This window comes from Nomia melanderi, chromosome 1 (genome assembly GCF_051020985.1).
Source record: "Nomia melanderi isolate GNS246 chromosome 1, iyNomMela1, whole genome shotgun sequence".
NCBI lineage: Eukaryota > Metazoa > Arthropoda > Insecta > Hymenoptera > Halictidae > Nomia > Nomia melanderi.
In genome coordinates, this window is record NC_134999.1 from 10487906 (window position 1) to 10509502 (window position 21597).

Below are 21597 nucleotides of genomic sequence, written 5' to 3' on the forward strand. Positions count from 1 at the left end.
AAAAGTGTAATCCAGCGTCGCGAATGACAAGAATGCACACGCGATGCACTCGTGCACCGCGAAAAGTCGTTCCACAGCGTGACCAATGATATTTCCATTAGTTGCGGATTCGGTGGAGCGCGCGATCGCCGCGAGACAATGGGAAAACCGGTCGCGGAATCGAAAAAATGGCCCCGCGCCGCGTCGGCTCGTGTCGGTCCGATGGCGGAAGCCGTCGATATAAACCAATCACGGCCAGTGGTGGCCCTATTTAAACTGAATTTCTCTCCGGCAGAACGGAAGATTAATCGTCGAGCGAGAGGCAGACGAAAACGAAACAAAAACAAAATACAGAGGAAAAAATTGGAAAAAGAATCAATCGTGGGAGGGAGGGGGCGAGTTCACGTGGCTCATTGGGGCCGTGTCGTGTCTCGTTGAAAATTTCCGCGCGCCGTGATTGCCGTTGTTTTCGATCTCGCGAGACGATGGGCACAATAGCCGACCGACCGTACAGCATTGTATATGGACACCGTGAAAATGCAGCGAATCAATCACTTAAATTCGCGTAATCCCTTTGTCGACCGCCGTTGGATGAGAGTTTCTAATCCTCGGCACAATGGCGGCCGGCCAGATCGATTTTCATTTTGTCGCGAACCGTAACGGGGTGGAGTCGCAGTGGCTATCGCGTTTCGAGGGATCGAAGACGGAGGAACGCGAGAACGAATCGAGCAGAGAAAGATACAAAAAAAAACAATAAGAATGTCCGTCGGGAATTGAAGGGGGAGAGGAAGTGGCGGGTATCGTGAAAGCCGATAAAACTGGATGTTTGCTCAGGGAACGGCTGCTGCCGGAGACGATGTCGCGTGTTTTTCTTTGTTCCTGACAGGAGAGTGTTATTTAATCTTTTTCGAGAGCTTCTTCGAGGTTTCGAGGACGCTCCCTCCACTTGCAAGCTCAAAGACGCGTCTTGCCGAGTGATCTTGGTATTCGTGTGTCAGATTTTCTTGGACCGCTGCCCTTTTTCGGCGTCTCTTGCCATTTGGAGACTGTGTTGGCTAGAATGGAGTCAAACATTCGCGTAGTGGAGGCATGTATAAATTTCAGAGGTACGGAAGAATTTTAAGTAGATAAGGTTAACGATAAAGGATTACAAAAATTCTTCATCTAGTGAACGATATTTAAATTACCTACAGCTCTGATCTAGAATTCTATTTCTCAATTCTATCAAAAACGAAATCGCAGTTATCAAGGAGTGACTTTCACAATATAGAAAAGTTAATATTTCAGATTAGCAGAAAATTCACGATTTAATTTTCTCGACAGAAAATGTCTGTAACACGTAACCAAGGAATTCCTAACGCAAAAGTGGATCGCAGAAAAGTTTCATTTCTCGCAAAACCGACCGCTGAGAGTTCCAGAAGCTCATCGGGGGCTGCGCCAATGGTCGAGCAAACGTGTTCCGTTTCCTCCGTGCCGGGGAGCAACGTGAAATCATTACATTCCTGGACAAAAGCGGGCGACGTGATCGCTACCCTTCGCAAACGTAACAGTTCACGGGGAGAAAAGAAGCGGTCGGACAAAGGGGGTTGCGCTGGCTTTCGCGATCGAGCCGGTTTCTTTCTCCCTCTCTCTCCCTCAGTCTCTCCCTCCCTCTCCCCCTACCCCCTCTCTCTCACTCTCTCTCGAGGGTCTCGCGGAACTAAAGACGGGCAAAGAGTCGAGGAAAATGCGCCTCGGGGATGCGGCATCCGGGGTAGCATCCCCTATGTCAAATGGAGACGTTATTAACGCGAGCATGGACTCGCACATTCTCGCAGTTTCCATGACGGTCGGGGGTTTTTCGGGAGGTGGGTGAAGGATAGAAGAATGAGAACAGGGTGCAACGGCAAGGAGAAACGCGGCGGAGGGCTGTACTCGCGAGGACGCGCGCGCGCGGACGCAGCGACAAACGTAGAAGAAGTTGTTGTCGAGAAAGCGCGGGGGGAGAACGCATATGAATAGAGTGGAAACAACGAAGGAAAAAATGGGGAGGCGAAGAGTGTAGAACTAGCGTAAGAGGCTTTCTACTCGAGAATATTATTCCCGGAGGGTGGAATAATAAGAGGGACTGACGAAGAACAGTAGAAATGAAGATACTGGAGGACAACGAGGAAGATTGGACTTGAAACGTATTTCGACTATGTCGATTCAAAGGCAATTATTTAATCGAACGGGGGTGAGTCCTAAGCAAGAGGCTGGGATAATAAGACAAATGAAGGGAGGACCTGGTATGAGAAGATACTGAAGAATGGAGGAAGAGGGATGAGGAGTTTAACTCGAAGTATTCCAAAAGTGTATGAATTCGAAAGTAACTATTTAGTATAAACATGAATTCTAATCAATTTCCTAAGTCCCGAAGGAAAACAGATAAAAAAGTCATCCATTCAAAAACTGCTACAAAAAAAATACGACTTCAATGATTACCTCTAAATTCGGTCATGAAAACACGGTTGGCCCGTGACTCTCAAACAAGACCTAGGTAAAAATTCCTTTCCCGGTGAACCTGTTCGGAATTCAAGCACGCTCAAAAAAAAATATCCTCGAAGGAAACGGACGAGGGAATAAATAAATAAAGCGAGAGCGAGGAAGAAACGTCGCTAAAAGGAAGGAGGAAACAGAGTCCGAGGAATCGGTCCAAGGGAGAGACGCAATGATCGGCGACGGCGGCAGCGGTAGAAGCAGAAAAATCGTGGGCCGGGGGTCGGAAGCGTGGACAGAGGGTTGCGGAGTCGGGGGATGACTCGAGGAGCAGAGACACCGAGAAACGAAGAGGGAAGTGTGTACCGAGGGACAGGAACCGGTGTTTGGCCGACGGGGGTTGGGCGAGGAGGATTCGGTCGCCATGACGACAAGCAACCCCCGGGACCCACGGAGCTCGTCGCCGGGGTTGGTCGAAAAGGGTGGCCCAGGGCGTCTGTCGGGCAGGTTAGGCCGGGCATATAGCCCGAATGTCACTCGACACAAGGGGGACACAAGGATGTCCTGGCCGCGATGGGGACACCACGCCAGCCTCGCTCGGATAGAGAGCGACCGAGCTAGCTCTGCGACTGAGAGAAGGGTGCGAAGGGGTGGCCTGGTGGGGCGAGTGAGGTCGGTTCGAGCGCACGAGAGAGACTCGGTAGTAGAGGAGAGGGTGCACAGGCAGGCTGGCAGGCAGGCTGGCAGGCAGGCACGCAGGCAGGCAGGCAGGCAGGCAGGCAGGCAGGCAGGCAGGCAGGCCAAGATGGCCGACGACGCGACACCCACCATGTCAATAACACCCTTCTTCGACGCAAAACCGAGCCAACCACCCTCGTTTCGCCCGAGGCCACCCTCTCTCGCCATATCGCTCTTCCTCCCGCTCGCGCACACCGCCACCCTTTTCGCCTACCCCCTCGTTTCCCGCCCCCATTCCGGCTGCTTTCCTTTCGCGACCTTTCGCCAGCCGTAGAGCCTGGACTATATTCACGACGATGATGCGCTCTCTCGCCGCGATTTTCCCCGGCTTCTTGCCTCCGCTCGCGGTAATTAACGCGACGATCCCTTGCCACCAGAACAGTGAGAGATGGAGAGAGAGAGAGAGAGAGGACCGGCGGAAGGAGGGCGGTTGATTTTCCGAGGGGAACGCACGCTCGCAGAGGCCATTGCTGGCGAGGGCGTAATTCCGTTAAGTGTCTTCGTAAACTTCGTTAGCTACATTTCCCGACATTACCCACCCTACCGCGCATCCACGTGACCTGTGAGCGAGACCACGCACGGTCCTTGCGTGTGTTCCAGGGACACGGAGGTGCGAACTAATGTTCTTGCCATTTTTATCTTTTTTAGTAGCATTCTTTGATTTCTTTGATTTGTTTTTCCCTTTCAAGACGATGGTTAATGTTTTCGTATTAGCGATGGGGTTAGAATATAGGAGACTCTAAACAAGGTCTTTGTCATTGCTAAATAGGATAGTGTGTGTCCAGGTTGCTGGTGAGAGAGCATAACTTTGCCAAAGATGTTTCAAGGGTGTTTCGGAGGCTGGTTTCAATCGGGATATATCGATTCCCGGGAGTAAATTCTGATAGGAGTCTCATAGGCGTAATTGATTGTAATTGGCGATGGACGTCACGAGGGCTGCATCTGATAATGCATTGGATCTTCACGGGAATTACTGTGTTCATAAGTAATGTAGCAGAACGTTTGAACAGGGAACTTTCGATCAAAAGATTCGTTGTAATGGAAATATGATACGAAAATTATTAACTTTCGTTAATACATAAGATTGTCTATATACTATACATTAATAAATGCCAAAAGTGTATCAAGGTTTACACAGATCAGCGATAATGCTTCAGATGATTTTATAAGAGCAGTACTTTGGATGTTCGATTTATTGTTGCTGTTATGATTAACGATTATCGTTGTCGTTGTTATCGTCGCCGAAATGAAACAACAATCGCATCCGCTGCATTAATACGCGTTACATATTATCCGTGATATTAATATCACCGCTATTATCCACGGCACAAGTTTTCGGAGAGTGCGTCCTGGATTGTTTGATAATCTAATTTAACGATACAACAATTATTTAATAACGTCTGTATATTCGTTCGACGAAATTGCCAGTCCCCGTTATTTAGGAAACTCGTGCACATTTTGGTCACTTTAACTCTTAGCACTCCAGATGGTTTTGTAATTTATCAGCAACTGCAACTAATTTTTATGGTATCTCTAGTGAAAATGAAAAATACTATAACATTCCTTCGATCTTTTAGTTTCCTTCTCAGTACAAAATTTGGATGTGTGGAAAATCTAATAATTTTAAGGTAGTTTCTTTGATTCATTAAAATATTTAATATTATAACTGGTGCAATATTGGAGCCTACAGAGTTCAAAGGGTTAATATGTTAATACCTTAGAGCTAATGTCGTTTGAACTTTCGAATTAGTAAGGTCTTTAAAAAGAAGAAGCAACGAATATTCCTCGTTTTACTGGGTCGTACTATTACATTTTCTGTGCAAATTCGAATACATTCACTATTGATTAACATTCCTTAATTGCAACGTTAAAGCACATCTAATACTATCACGTATACAAAGTACGACTGACTTTTAATTCTTCGTATTTATATCATTAAACGATAATTCTTTTTCTGGTGTGTTTGAAATCATCGCGTGAAACGTAAAGAAAATTAAGAGAAGCTCAATGCAAACTATTCCCAAAGTGCATCGGTAAACAAACAGTTCGGAAACAAGTTCCGCGCGCGTGTATCGTTCCTGCTTCACGAAATAATCGATGGCGGACGAAGAATTTTCCCTTTTAAAGGGGGCCCCGTCGAGGCTCGAAAGCAGATGTTGCGAAATCGCGCTCCTTTCCTATTAAATATAATAACCGCGGAGGGTTTTCATGCTCAAACGGATCGGAATATGTTACGTAATATTCGCTGAGCCGCTATCGGGCCGGCACAATGGAGGCAAAAACCTGGAAGCTCCGAGTAATGCGGCTCTCCCGCATCCGCTCGGAACGAAACGAAATGTTTTCGGGATCGGCTGTTCGGATTTTCTATCGCGGCTCTAATTAATGCAACCGAGAAAATACTTATAAAAGACTCCTAGATTCGTTAAAAATAACGGTGGGCCACCTAACATTCGCGTGTCCAATGAGATCGTAAAAGGAAAATTAAAAAGAAACATTCTCACTCACCTTCCTCCAGTTTCGCGTTTGCCTCCCGCACTTGCGCTGTAACAAATTAAAAATAATTAATTGTTTACTTGAATCATAGAGTAAAATTCATTAAAAAAGAGTAGAAAGAGTTAATACTGAAAATCATTGAAGTTTAAAGTTTTACTTGTATTTGCGTACTAATGACACTTGAAATGTCTGCACTCAACACTCAAACAGATCTCGATCATGCGCTAGCAGAAAGATTAAAATATCTTCTACACGCTCAAATTTAATTTAATTTAATTTAATTATGCACTACTCAATACTTTCATTCATTCATCGACTATTCCTCAATTCTTCCAGAAATACACGGGGGTAGTTTCCACACGAACAAATACTGCAAATGAAAATTACACACACACAACAATCAACCTTCATCTTCTTCCAACGGAGCTAAGATCCTCCGTGCATCTAATCGCGATCTCCGAATGCGTCAGTAGAATCCCTTGAACCTCGGAACAAAAGAGTGGAAAAGGCGTGAGGCCCGTTTCTCGAACATTGTGACTTTAGGGTCGCAACGTCAGATTCGGTCCACAGATTAACCTGACCCGAAACTTTATCCCCGATCAAAGAATCTCGCGCGCGTGCTGGTTCCGTTGGCGCCCTGTCCGCAGGATTAAAGACGCACGGACGACCCGCAAGGTGAGGGTGCGCGAGGGACGAAATAAAAAAGGGGGAAAGAAACAGAAGGAAAAGTACGTTTCGGGGGCAGGGTTGAAAGGGTCCGCCACGCTAATGGGCATTATATATTTCGTCTGAGGCCGGCTCTCTCGTTCGGCGGTGTGGGATTATGGGCCTGTCAGCGGGCCTAATAACTGGTCCTTGGTGGGCCCGGTCTCGCATCTGATACGGGAAACCGGGGCCCTTCGACAATGTGCGCATTAAATACTAATCGCAATGCGCGCACGAGCACAAGATCCGCGCGCATTGTGCCGGCGCGCGGGATCATCAAAGGTCCGCCGACCGGGCCGGGAAAAAGCGGGCCCCGGGTGTGCACACAAGGGAACGCGCGCCCGGAACAACCTCGTAAGACTCCTTACGAGACGGGAAGAAGAGAGAGCCTCGTCCACGGAACGAAAACGCCGCGAGGCCCGCCCTCCGCTTCCCTGCGACCCCTTTTGTGCCTCCCCCTTTTGCCGCGGAATCCTCCGAGATTAATTCTTTCTTCTCTTTTTTCTTTCGTTTCTTCCTTTCTCTCCGTTTTTTTTTTGTTAGAGAGACTCTTTCCTCGATTTTTTTCTTTTCTCTTTCCTTCAACGAGAAGGAATTACAGCTTGCTCGAGGGAGGAAGAGATTGGGGACGAAAGGGTTGCGGGGTAACGGATGAAGAAGCATCCGAGTGGCTTATTGATGGATTGTTTCGTTGATTCCGATGGATACTGGAAGATCGAGGTACGGTGTTTGGTAAAAAGGATGCGCGATGAACCTGGGATAAAGTATTATAATTCGTTTGGGTCGTAGGGAAGTTAGGGAGATTCAGGTTATAGCGAGAAATAGAGAAATTTTGTGCTTGAGTATCTTGTGGGTGATAAAAGTAGAGCAATGCACTCTGCATGTCACGAAATGTTAACGCAGACATTCCTATCATCAATTAAGAATAATTTCAAATACCGCCTTCGCAGTCTAACAATAAATGCAATAACCACAAAATCTTGCATTCCGTTTCACTTAGGAAACCATTAACGCGAAGTTATTTTATCTACCAAATAACATCACCCCACCGTCTACACCAACTTCTCCAGAAAAAAAGATCAGTTTCATTAACTTCCTGAAAATTCCATTTAAGACTGATCATGAAGACACAACAGAGAAACTCGAGGCTGATCGACTGGACGCACAGGGCCGGCCATTTTCCGATCCGTTCGATCGCAGGGAGCCCGTCGCGCCATCCGCATCCACCATCGTTTCGGGCAAGGGGTTGCGAGAGGGCTCGTGAAAGATGGGGTGCCGGTAACGGCGAGGGTTCTCGTCTGTGACGCGGAGGAAGCACGGTGGCACGGAATTCCAGGCCCGTGGGGACGGCCGGCGAGATATCCGAGGATATTATCCCTCGGGAAGCCGTGTAATGAAACCGTTCCGGCACCCCCGTGGTATTATCCCCCGCCGGCAATATAAGCCGTGGGGTGAGCCGGACCAAGGATATAGGTGGCTGATACGTGGCGCAGCTGCACACCCCACCGCCGCCGACGCTGCTGCTGCTACTGCCGCCGCCACGCCCCTCCTTTATGTCGCGACCCCTTACGACGCCGCGGATAAGTGGAGACGAAAGATAGCCCCGCGTCAGCGGATCCCACCCGCCACCCCCTATAGCCGACAGCCAACGTCATCGTCATTAACGAATCCGTGTAATTGCCTCAGCCCTCCAAGAATCGAGCAGCCGCCATATCTCGCAACCCTTTCACGGCTGCTATCCACATCGGGGGTGGCGGGATAGGAAAGGGTTCCTGGGATGAGGCCAGCCAGACTGGAGACACTTCGCGCTGTCTGCTGGATTAATCTCTTCGGTCGATCGAGCTTCGTTTTCCTTTTATTTCCTTCTTCCTTGATGTTGTTTGATGTTTGCTGGATGGCGTTATTTTTTAGACTCTATGACACCTTCTAGGGGTGTTATTGGGAGGAAAAGAGTGAATGATTTGGATGCAGAAGGAATGATGGTTTGAATAAGTATATACTGTGTTTTAAGATTTCGTTGAAATGGAATGAATGGTTCAGTTTTGTGGAAATAGTAATACGGAGATGAATGTTTATGATCAACGAAAATTTTCCTGTTAAGATTGATAGCCTTGTTCTTTATAATTTAGTCATAATTTGCAAGAATGAATTTTTAAGACTGAAGTCACGATAAAAACAGTATTGACGAAGTACTTATTACCAACTTACTTCGCAAAGTTCCGAACAATTGATTACTATGAATTTCACAATTTTTTCACGGCACAACCAACAGTCAACTTACTCTCACATCACTGTTCTTCAAATTATACAATAATCCTACAGCAACATTCTCTCGACCGGATTCCCCATCGGAGATTACAATTAAATATCACGAGCCTCCATCAATCACGAGGCAAAAAATCGCGAGTTCGAAGCAGCACTTACGGCTTCCTGCGTTCCACGAAAGGAAGTCACGCGACGAGGAACAAAACGCCTAGGATACGAAGTCTGGTCCCGCAAGAAAAGTATGGCGAAGAAGACGAAGAAGAAGAAGAAGAAAGGAAGGAGAGGGCGTAATGAGAAAAAAAGGAGAGGAACGGAGGACGGAGAGGCCGGAGGAGGACGAAAACGAGAACGATATTCCGCCGGCACGTGCACGCGGTTAAAAAGGTTCGCCGCAAGAGAAGTTTCGACGTGCCGGCGCGCGGGGGTTTCTAAAAGCGGAACCGGCTGTCGTGATACGGATCTGACCAATCATAAAAGCCGCATAATGGCCACTTATTCATCCATCCCGGCCGTGGAGCCCGAACAAAGGCGGAAATTAGTCAGGTTTGGTATGCTTATTAATTGACTGACATTTCCGTCATATTATTGTACAATGAATCGAAAGCGGCTCGCAGAGCCCTCGAAACCCCCGCGGCCACCCCTCTCCCAGTGAACGACTGCCGTATTGCTCGGGGGTTGCCATCGGTCCCTGGAACGGCTTGGAACCTAGTGCCACGTTTTTAATCGTCATCGATGCCGTGGACCAGAAATACGATTTATTATTATTAATTGTTCTCCATTATTTCGCTCGTTTCTTTCTTTTTCTACACACTCTTTTAACGTAATTTTAACACTACCATACCAGCACTTTTACTACCGCGATCAGTCAAATAACTGGCTATAAAATAAAGGCAAACAAGTTGGATGATACATTTTTTTTAGTGGATACAGAAACAAACGAACAGAAAAAAATTGAAAAAATAGTTAATCGGATAATATTGGAATTGATATAAAGTTGAATGAACGAAAGGAAACGTAGAATTTTAAATCCGATCATTCGATTGGCTCTCGGTGCGGTTAGTGTTAAGAATAGACATTGGGAGACTTTGATGGTGAATATTATAAACTGAATTTAATATTTTATAAATAGTATTCGTATTTTTCTATTTCGATGGAAACAAATAGTGTTTTAAGTGTATCAATTAATTTGCAATGGAAATAGTATTCAGTTTTCTTGTGACAGATTGGTAACGATCTGTGTGGAAGAGTTTCTGTGAGAATAGTTCTGAAAAAATGGTAGGGCGAAAGATTAATTAGATTATCAAGAAAATTAAGAATTATTTGTGAAAGATTCATTTTACTTTCGTTTTTAATATACGAATGTCGATGTGGCAATGAAGGAACCCATTTAATGAGAAATTAGTATATCATATATTAGTATATATATTAGAATATCAGGCATTGAATACTCCTTCGTCATACAATACACCAAGAATAACTCCGCATCATTTCCAAGAGCGCAGCCAACCAGCCGACCGTTTAAAGAATATCGGCGAAGACGGCTGCGTTTTTTATTACCCGACAGAAATATTCGGATGATTATTTCTATGGACCCTCACCCCCCTAGTACAGAGGTACGCGAAACAAATACCAGCGTAAAGAGCCCACGTAATCTTAAAAGGAAACGGGAAATATTCATTGCTGGAGGGCCAATCGAGCGAAACCACCCCGTGGGAGGGAGCATTTCAATGTTCCTCATCCGTTCGACAGTAATTTTCTCGTCGATGAAGGAAAAAAGAAGCTGAATACGCGCGGTCTATTCGCGGGCAGCTTCTTTTCGGTTGACTCGAGATTACCGGAGAGAACGTTGGTTGAAAACGAGAGAGGGAGAGGGAGGGAGAGAGAGAGAGGAGAGAGGGGGGGGGGGCAAAAGTACAAAAAAAGAAACGGAGAAAGGAGAACAGGGAGGACACGAAATGGCGGACCGTTGGGCTAAATGGCGAAGAAACGAACGCGATCCGTTGAAAATGGTGGCTCGCGGCCCCGACCGAGGCAATGACAGTCGAAAACGCGATCGCTTTCGAATCGCGGAACGAGGAGGACCCGGCGGGAGGGGGTTGGCGTTGCGAGGGGTTGCGCTTAGAGGCAAGGGATGAAGAGAAGGAAAGGGCTCACGTCTCAAGGGTGCTTCGCGCGATTCCATCACGAAGGACTCATCCTCGGCGCAGCCTGAATACTATGGGGTATTCAGAGCCCTTTTTTCCACGATAATTACACGCGGAGCCACTAATTACGGCTTTACATGGCGCGCATCCACCGACAGGAGGAAATGGGAGAAAGAAGGGGGGCGGGCGGGACGAGAGGCGAACGGGGTGGGTTGACGAGGAGATAGCCAGAGAGACTGCGAAGAACGCGAGCGATCGGAAGGGGGTTGGAAGACGGTCGAAAGACGAAAAATGGGACGGAAATTAAAACGCCGCGGAGTCCCCGGATTTTTCCGAGAAATGAATCGTTATCGGTTTCATGCGAGTTTCTTATTTTTATTCGCGGGACGAGGAGTTTTCTGGGAACGAGTGCGGCTGCGGTTTCTCTGGTTTCTTGGTAAAATGCGCGAATAGACGTAAATTCGCGAAAATTGCGAGCGGAATTCATTCGAAGGGTAATTCGGAAACTGTGTAATATGGCGTTACGGTGATGAAAAGGTTTAATGAGATGTGCATAAGTACGTATTTCTGATGGGCAGTGGTGGAAGTTCATCATGTAAAGTCGATCGTGAATATATGGATCGCATTCTTTTTTAATAATCGACCGTGTTGGCAAACTTCAACCCTTTCTGGAAAAAGGAAGGAAAACGAAGGAAGGAAGAAAATACGTGTAACGACTTCGGGGGAGATGCGAGAGGGGGGTAAAACATCCCTCGACGGTACTTTTATTCCGATTCCCGTAATTAGAATATTAATCGCGAGAATCCTCGATCCTGGCCGCCGTCGCCCACTCTCTCTTCCTTTCAACCACTCAATTATGCATTCCGTTCCGATCGTGGGCTCGCCCCCGGATCCGCGTCCGGGGGTCGCCTCCGTCTATTTTGTTTCCCTCACGTGTCTCTCCCTTCGAATGATGTCACGAAATGGGTTGAAAACTACTGTGAAGATCACCCGACGCTTTAAACGTTTTCATTTCGTACCGCGCGCCCGCTGCTCATGTCCTTCTCCCTTTTCCGAGTCCCTGCGTGCGTATACGAAGGGGGTTGAAAGGAAAGGAGATGAGGAAAAAAATGGGGAGAAAATAGGACGAGGAGGTAGGGAGAGAGAGAAGAGAGTCGCCATGGCGTCCACAGAACCGTTGCTGATTGGACGATCGCAAGGGTACGCATTTTTAGCCTCCCTTCGGATCTGCCCTCATTGTCATTTTAATTTCAATCCCCTCGGGGTCACTGAAAGGTGGGGCGTGCCGGAGGCGAGAGGAAGGGGGTTGCGGGATGCGTGCACCCTTCGCAAGATTGGTTCCCGAGGACTTGCTAACGCGGCGAACGTGAGCTCTTTTTCAACGGATGTGCCGAGAGAAACTTTGGGAAATTATGAGCTCCTTCGTCCAATCATTCTCTCAATGATTCAATATTAAATTATATTAAATTTATTCTTCATTTCTGTTCGAAAATAAAATTATAATGTTATAAACAATTTAAATTTTGGAATAAATGTACATCTTCGCGGCGAACATGAAAATTATTTTCTGAACAGAAAATTATTGGAAATGAAGGGATCCTTTGTAGCATGGTTACCAAACAAGTCGCAAAGAGTTAACCCGCGTAAAAGAGATAACTGGCAATACACGAAATAGCTAGTTCGGTTCACGAAAAATATGCTCGAATTTAGTGAATTTTACCCCAGAAACTAGAGTAAACTCCAAACTTTTTGCCCGAAACATTGATAAAAGCTTCACTTTTATCCAATCGTTGAGTACTTCATCGAAAACGTAAATACCGAGAAAATTAATCAACATCATCAAAATCGCCGAAACCGCGTCACCAACGGAGAAACCGTCGAGGAAGGAGCAGCTCAGCGAATTCAGTTTCACGGGGGTGAGAAAAATGAGGCTGCACCGCTGCGGAGACTCGTTTCCGACCGAAATTAAACGGAGTGCGGTTCATCCCCTAGCCGGCAGATTTTATTCGATTCGCGATGCGACAGCCGAGATAGCCGACACACCGCGGTGTTCATCCGGTCTCCTCCGTCCCCTCGCTGCTGTCTCTGAAAGCTTTTCCCCGGAGAAAAGGGACGGAGAAAGACACAGTTGGAGGGAGGTGACGAAGAGAGGGACGGGGAGAAGAAGAACAAGCGAGGGACGAGGGTGGAAAAACGTCGTGGCGAGAAAGAGACGACGCAGAGGCAAAAGAAGTGATAGAGGGCGGAATAGGGTGAGAGCGAGAGGATGAGCCGGGGCTGAAAGAGGGAGGACGGCTGATGCTCCATCATGGGGAATGAAAATCAGAGACCCCCCTAGGGGCTCGGAATTAAAATGGCTGTCACACGCAACCGGGGGTTGTGCTCTTCCTGCGGAAAACCTCGGCGAGAGGGAGTGGGAAATAGAGAGAAAGACAAACCGGAGGCGGCATGAAAAGAACCCCTTCTCCTTTCCCGTCGTTCCTATCCTCCTTCGTACTTCCACCACATTTTTTTTCTCCTCATTACCTTATCTGCCTCTCCTTTCATACCTCTTTTTTTGTCCTCTGTGTTACATATTCCTGATATCCACGGCGGGAGACGGAAACAACGGTCTCGTTCTTTTTGCGCGACGATCGCGGGAAACGGCGAACGGCACGACGGAGATCGGATTCAAATCGGATTCGAGTCTCCGTTTCTCGTTGATAAGTAGGTTAATTCCCGATATTTTCCTGCGCGCGTGCGTTGGTGATTCTTCGGTATTGGCAGCGGCAAAAGCGGATGGTTTTTGATGTTTGTGAAAATTATGGAAGCGTGTTCATTTAATACGATTGTATGAATTGCGTGAAATGTATCTGTAAAGTGTAGTAACCTATAGTGCTTTGAATGATAAATATTTTATAATTCTTCCAGTAATGTTATGGAAATTATCCACGTTTGGTATTAATGACATAGAAAATGGATAATAATACAATGTAAATCAAATTGCAATTGTTCCTTTATAAAGAAATTTTGGACATGGAGAATTGAATCGAAGAGACGTCGGTACGATTTTCCGCGACAAGCGAGAACAGATTGTTCTCGCAGATACCCAACGGGACACGGGAATACGCAAGGAATTGGAAACCTAGATCTTTATCGATCGTTGAATGGACGTTTTCCGGAGACTAGGATCGAATCGTGGGCTTTCAATCGGAGAAACGGACGTCGGAGTTTCGGCGCATCCTCCTGCATACAGTGTTTCATGAAACCAGACCGAATGTAGTTGCAGCTACAGTTAATTGGGAATCCACTGTGATGGCATTTACGCTGCTCAAAATGGCATCAAAGAGGAAACCGCTGACTTCAACGTGGCCGAAATAATTCCCGCCGGTAATAATTGACGCTCGGTAGTCAGTGAACGTGTTGCCGAATCCGGGGGATCCGCCACTGCAGCGAATTTCATCGAAGTCATTGATACGCCTGGTTGTACCGCGGACCATTGTTACTTGAATTATATCGGAATTGCGGCGTTCAAAATTAATATTATCATTATCAGCTCATATAATAATATCGATATAACATACATTTTAAACTGAATCGCACTCAATGCGATTACCAGTAATTTCTTCCCTAAGAAACATATACTTTGCAAGCTAATCATGGGAACACGATGAAAACCAAATCTTTCCATTCGTAATGGACATCATTTCTGAATCAACAAAAGACTCAGTAAAGTCGACTTAATGTTTCAATTCACGCCTCAACCAGAAGCTCGGAATGAAAGTCGCTTGTCGGCAGATACGAGTAAAATCCAACGAAGGAAAGAAAAAAAATGGAGTCGCCTGTAGCCTCCCCCGACAAGCCGGTCCTTTCTTCGTTGGTCTAGGGGTTAATCCCCCTAAGCGAGGGGGGCAGCGGCGTCGGCGGTGGCGGCGGCGGGCGACGTACGCGAAAATTGCAGCCTTTTTGCGCGTCAGAGGCTGCCTTTTTCCCGGGCGATATCTATCTGCGCGCCGTCTTTTCTTCTCATTACCCTGCCCAGCTTGTCACTCAGCCCCTTGTCGGAGTAGCGGGTGAGCGTAGCGTCGCCCATGCAGCGTCGTATCCACCCCTGGCCTCACTGACTCATCGGGGGCGTCTAATAATGTCGCCAGCCAGGCGTTCCGTGTTCCACCCCCGAGCCAGCCACCACCCTCCCTCCTTCTATCGTTGCGCACGGCGGCAGTCGAGTGGAGGAGGTGAAGGAGGAAGAGGAGGAGGAGGATAGAAGGGTGGCGGTGAGATAAAGCAGGGAAGACGAACGGAGAGAAAAACGGACTGGGGGCGCGAGGAGACAGTGGCGGGGAGAAGGGACAGGTGAAAATGTGAACGGAGAGAAAATACGGGGGTTGACGAAAGCGGGGGAGGATCGGGCGGAAAGGACGACAGAGAAAGGGCGGAGGAGGAAGAGAAGAGACTGCACCATCTCTGCCGCCGATAAAATGAGCCTCACCGCTTACCGTCCACCCTCCCCCCGACCCTCCGCACCGGCAGCCATGCAGTCCTTCTAAACCCACCCTCTTCCGCCCCCGTTTCGCAACCTCCGACGCTGCAACCGCGGGAAAAGCAGCGAGAAAACGATTCGCGCCGCTCGCTCGCAGGATCTCTCTGTCTACCGGGAAACTTTTCCACCGGGATGCAACTTGTCCTGCGATTGTTCTGCTCCCTTTCTTCTATCCCGTTCGATTCTCGCTTTCCCTCTCTCTTTTTCTCGTTTCTCTTTTGTTTCGTTCGCCTCACCGTTACTCCTAGACGAACCGTTGCATATGGCTGCTGCTTGGACGGCACGCTTTTTATTTTTACTTCTTTTTTTCGTTGTTCCTTTCCGGTGGAAAATTTGACTGATTCGAGTTTGAGCGTGTTGACGGTTCGCGTGCTGTTCGCGCGGCTACCGGGGCTGACGGAACTGAAACGATACGCGTTTACCCTTTGTCGGAGGTCGCTTTTCATCCGAGTATCGGTTGTTACGAAAACTCTGACAGCTGGAAAATGTATCGATTCACCGAGTTGCGTGGGAAACTTTTGGAATAAAGAGCGACGAACTGTTTCGCGCCTGATGTACGGTTCAGGGTGGTTCTGACTGGGAGTTTATCTGTGGACTGTCTATCTACTACGTGTCTACGGACAGTCGAATTACGTTGCCGGATGATGTGTAGACTGTCTACAAATAGTGTCGTGGGTCCACATCAAATTAGTGCTTTCTGCTTCCCGTTACAATCGAAAGTACAGACTGAAATTTGTCGGACTATTTCGAAACTTGTATTTTGCCTTTCACTATCTGTAGACTGTTAATTGACAATTAAGTTGTTCACTAAGTCAGTACTTCGAATGATTTCAAATTTGAATGCCGAAACATCAATTTGTTCTTCGTGTATGTAATTTTATTATATTGTTCTTCTTTTCGCTTTGCGGAGATGATTACTTTCACAAATGAATGATTTAACTGCCCCTCAGTCTGGACTAGCCTGTAGTAATGGAACGAAAAGGAAAATTTTTCGATTTTTATCTACTACAGAAAATATATTTACGGTTGCTCCGAGATTCGAGATTGTTTATTTCTCGTGTCGAAGAATAAGAGTAACAGGAAATGTTTAATATTGCAATGGACAAAGGAAAATATTCCGGGCTTTCTGATATTGACAGCGGACCTTACCGACCCATCGCGGGGGGTTGTTTCGCCTTTACTGCCAGTGACATGTACAGTGGATAGGTGTGCCGCGTGTTCCCATGTAACCACCCTCTACCAACCCTCTACGCGTTTACACTTGACACGGAAAAACGTTGACATAGACTAGCTTGGAACAGTAATAATTAGAGGAGCTTTATGAAAATTCTCAGTTTCAAGGTGTTTTCTGAGAATGAAAAGAGAAAAATTTGTTTCAAGAATCAAGTGATTGCTTATGATAACAGTGAAGTAGAAATGTTACTGATCTTAGTTGGAAACACAGTTTAATGAGATTAACGTGAAGTTAAGAAAAATATTCTGTTAGAACGATTCACAGGCTTTTGCCGCCTTTATTTCCAAACCAGAGGTTGTAAAGACCTATTAGCCCTTTGTGTAGTTATTTCTATTTGTATATATAAAGAAACTTTTACTTGAAACTATTTAGAACTTAAGCAAATTTGTTCGTTTCTCCTTTCGAGTATAAAGAATGCCAGAATCCTGAAGAAAATGGCGGTTTCTCGGAGATTAAAGATCTTCGAGAAATTTTATTACTTCTTAACATTTCTGAATAATAAAACTATGAAATTCTTCAATTTAGGAACCCTTTAAAGACACATATATAATAAAAATATAAATTGTTAACTTCCATGTCGTCGGAAACACGAAATTCCCGAATATCTATAAATTCGGAAGAGTCTCGATAGTCGGTATTCCCAGGTTGACCAATTCCATCGAAAAACTTGGCGGGAGAGCGGAAAACACGGACCAGCGTCCCGGGAACGAGAAACAATTTCGTTGACGTGTGTACGGGGCTCGGCGAACCACGAGCAAAGTTACTTTGATCGCTATCACCAAAATCGAACCGCTTTGTTCGACATCGCACGTGTCTACTCCAGGATATTGCTACTTGATGACCGTGCGCGATCGTCGAGATTATACTTCGCGAGGCGAGAACAAGCGATGCAAAAGCCAAAATACAGTTGTCTACGAAAATAACGGACGCGTTGGGCGGACGTTCGTTTTCCACGAATTTCTATCGACGACTCCTTTTTCCCATCGCTTCGGCGGCGATTCAAAGAACGAACGGAGCTTCGTTTGTGAAAATAGCTACTCGTTTCAAGTAACGAACATTCATTTGGAGGAATATAATCACTTCGATTTTACACTTCGTTAAATGAACCGTCAATCAATTTGCTTAATGAAAGTTCATTTATTTACGTTTTAATTATTCTCGCGTTCCCTTCGCCGCTCTGAATAACTACACCCTTAAAAATCCCGCCTTCACTACCGAAAGAAGTTCATTATTTTATTTAGTATCTCGTTACGTTCATTATCGCGGCGCATTGTAAAAATTAATTATCCCTGATAGTTGAAAGCGGAGTTAATCATTTAAAATCGTAACCCGATTACAGGCGATTGAAGACTCGCGCGCGCTCGCGTTCACACAAAAATTTTCGTTTTTCTGACTTACGGTGTCCTGTTCTAAATACCGTTTGCAACTTAAACCTCTGTTTCTTCGTTATAAAATGAAGTCTCGTTACTATAATAAAACTTTGTTTGCTTAAATTGAAACGTTCTACAAATTTCACCACAAAATTCGAAGTATTACAACAATTTACTCCCTTCTTAATTTAAATTATTCATTCTCCACGCGGTATTTGAATAAGAACTCGGCCGAGAAAATTCTACTGACACTTTTCAAGGTAAATGAGCTTCCCTCTTTCTCCAATTTACATTTTTCACGGTCTGAAAAATATTACCCGCTGCCTATTATGTTTCACAATCGTTGTATTTTACTGTATTTTATTACTTGGCATACCGAGCATATTATACATTCCTATTATTCAAATCCAGCCCTCACAGCACACCAGTCACACGAATCAACGTCTTTATCTTGTATTCAAGTAAAATTAAAAGACCGCGTATTCATTACTACAGAAATTAAAAAACAGTAATGGAAGAAAAAGTCAGTGGTCCCCCATTATCCGAAACGTCTCATCCCCTGACGAACTCGTCCAAATGAAATCTACCTCAGTTCTCAGGTATATTCTATCCAATATTACTTCCATCCCTCGCAGAGTAGCCTCTCGCAGAGACCACCAAAAACCCAGACGAACACATAAATAAAAATTGCGCTCGAGGAGTGCGTCAAGGGTCGAAGCATTGAAATCGAATCGAACGAAACGAACGCTGAAAAAACGACTAAAGAAAAAGAGGAGCCAAGCGAGCCGAAGTGCACGCGACATCGGCTTAATAATCCCACCCTCCGATCCGATCCCTTAACCGCTTACGGCCGCGAGAGATTTTCAACGGAGCCGAAAACATGCCCCCTGCCGGAGTTGTCCGCGCGGGGGCAGGCTGGCGAGCGGTGGTGGTTCGACAAAAAGAAGGAGAAAAGCGTTGAGAGATGGAGCGAAACGCTGCGTTGTGCCGATGATAGTGGGCGGTGGGTTGCGGAGGCAGGCTGGGACGGAATTTCGTAAATCGAGTTGGCCTTCCCGTGGAGGGTGTCGGTGCGTCTGTCCACCATATTGATCGCGAGGCACCCCGACTGCCTGTACATCCACCTGTACAGACGCGTAGACACACGTACGCACACGTACATGCGCGCACGCGTCAAGAACGTGTACACACGTACGCTGATCGATGCGCCAACACAGCGAAACACCACTGCCACCCCCGCGCGGCGGTGCACATAACGTACAATACATGTACACGTATATGTACGTAACCGAGGCAGGCAGCGGTATATAGAGATCCGTTACAGGACCAGGTATAGGGGTGGCTTTCACCCTACGGTCCAGAGGGGGCTGTCGACTGGTGCCGGAAGGAGGGTGCTGGAGGAAGAAAGAGGGAAAAAGCGAGAGAGGGAAACGGGTAGAACGGTGAGAGAGACAGACAGTCGGCTGGCACGGGCGTGGGCAAGGGGTGGCTCCAGCGGGGGTGGCTACGAAGGAGGGAGATGAGGGACTCGGGTGGCGTTGGAGCCGACACTCACGGGTGCCGGCGTTTCCATGGCTACCACCACCCTCGCTGTGAACAAGCCCTCCACGTCATATTGGCATAGTATATTCCGCGCACCATAAAGCCAAATAATCTACCGAGTGATCCAATCTGAGGGGGCCAGGATGGTCGCACAGCTGCGATGCGCCGCCACGCACTCGATACGTCGCGTGCTCGCGAAATAAACGCACCCGGGGACACAATAAAGGCTCCTGCGGCCTGGCTGACCTACGCTCCTTCCATTCGCCTCTCTGCGCCTCCGCTAAAAGGGGTAACACGGGGGTGGTGCTTCGTGCGTGGTGCTGGCGAAGTTTCACGGCTAGCTCCCTGGTGAACGTGGTGATTTCAGGAGGCTGATTATTAGAATGGTGGTCTTGCGCGTTTTTAGCTGGCATGATTGTTTAGAATTTGATACAATGAAGAGTGTTACTTTGTGTAGATGACTGGAAGAGCACATAATAAAAATTGAATGTCTGAGATGTTTTAAAAGATGGGAGCTTGTATTCTGAGGTATTTTGGTTAGCTAGAAGTTAGAAATAAGAAGGATTAGAAATGAAAGATTGATGTATAAAGTATTGATTGCAACTTTTATTCTGAGGATTTTGTAGTATTTCTTTTTAATGATAGAAGATTAATAGGGTGTACAGTAGTTTAGTCTAGTAAAACTTTCAATTATCCCTTAGTGTATTCTCCGTATTTAATGTTTCGGGATGTTTAATTAAAACACAAGTTAATATCCAATACACGTGCTGTTAAGTAACTCCACGAATTCTCCTTTTATTTTCTTACCGATCACGAAGCGATTTTAAATGGAAAGTGTCTTACTGATCTTTCAGTTATTAACGTGAATGTAGCAGACGTGGAAACTCCGATTTCAGCGGAGGCGGACACGGATTATACACGGGGCGCGGTTAATATTTGTTTTCGAAGGATTGCAAAATAACGAATGAATGAATATTCCATTCTAAAAGGCTGCGTGTATCTCTCGCGAAATTTCCATTCTGAATTCCTTTACCATCGGAAGAATGAATTTCCATCGAGCGAAAGCCTGAATCAATTCGCCCGTTTCCCGGCAGCCCCCGTTCCCACTGGTTGTTTCGTTTTTCCGATTCCAAACGAGCGGGTTTCATCGGGGAAGATACACGGTTGGTTAAAAATTAGACGCCGGACCCAACGTGTACGATTGGATCGAGGCTATGGAAATAAACCGACCGCCTCGGGGAATTTTGCGCGAATCGTTTAGTTACATTCGCTTTTCCTTCTCTTTCTGCCGATCTCTTTTTACCACCCACCCGCCTGCCGGCGTCCTCCCGCTGCTTTTTTTCCACTTTTTAATTCGCCATAACTAGTCGACAAAATTGCACGCGACGATGGCTGCGGGCGGTCGCGTTTCGATGCCATCACACGAACGGAATTACGAATTTATTCGAGAACCGAGCCCGGCCTGGATTTTACCAAATTTCAGCGTCGGTGTTTCCTGTCCTTCCTGTCTGGCGTGTATTTCGTGTTGTTTTAAAAAAATGTTCTTACTTTTCATACCATATTTCTGTAAATTCAGATTATTGTTCATTGATTTGTAGCGCTGAAATGTCTTTTAACGGTAAAACTATGAAGATATAACAACTTTCCGCTGTTTTCTTGTATAGAAAATGGTGGACGGTAATCAAGAAAGAAGATAATATACTACTGAAGCATCAAAGACTTTTCTTTTAAGAAATGAATGTTGAATTTGATAAAAAATAGTAGGCTACTTGTTGACAATGGAACACTTATTATCGAACACCATGAATGAACTTAATTTTATAAATTGTTTCACGCATAAATAACCCTTCGATTTACACGTAAACGTCACTTGTTCTCCGTCAACGAGCGGCGTTAACGTGAGAACCGAGTTAATCACAAAAGTTTCAATTAATTACGCAGCCTGTTCGTGGCGTTCAATTCTATATAATTATCGCTGCAGTCGTTGGGATCCAATTTGCGTGGAAAACGCGTATTCGGTTAATAGGGGGTTGGGTAGTGGGTGAAATTCTTGGCTCGTTGTCGATTATTCGCGTAATGAAGGATAGAAGGGGCCGCGGAGCGGAATTGAAAGGCGTCCAGCGTTGTGTAATTTTTTGCTGCGTAACG

The 21597-nt window shown here is 46.3% G+C and overlaps 1 protein-coding gene across 5 annotated transcripts in view; it reads right to left on the reverse strand.

Moving 5' to 3' along the window:
* Window positions 1-21597, reverse strand: part of LOC116427685 (Fanconi anemia group J protein homolog) — a 58918-nt gene that overhangs the window by 7823 nt on the left and 29498 nt on the right. For all 5 annotated transcript variants that reach the window (XM_031978319.2, XM_031978322.2, XM_031978323.2 and 2 more), the window contains one exon: window positions 5680-5715. In XM_031978319.2, coding sequence (XP_031834179.2) covers window positions 5680-5715 — 36 coding nt within the window. The remainder of the gene's footprint in view (window positions 1-5679; window positions 5716-21597) is intronic.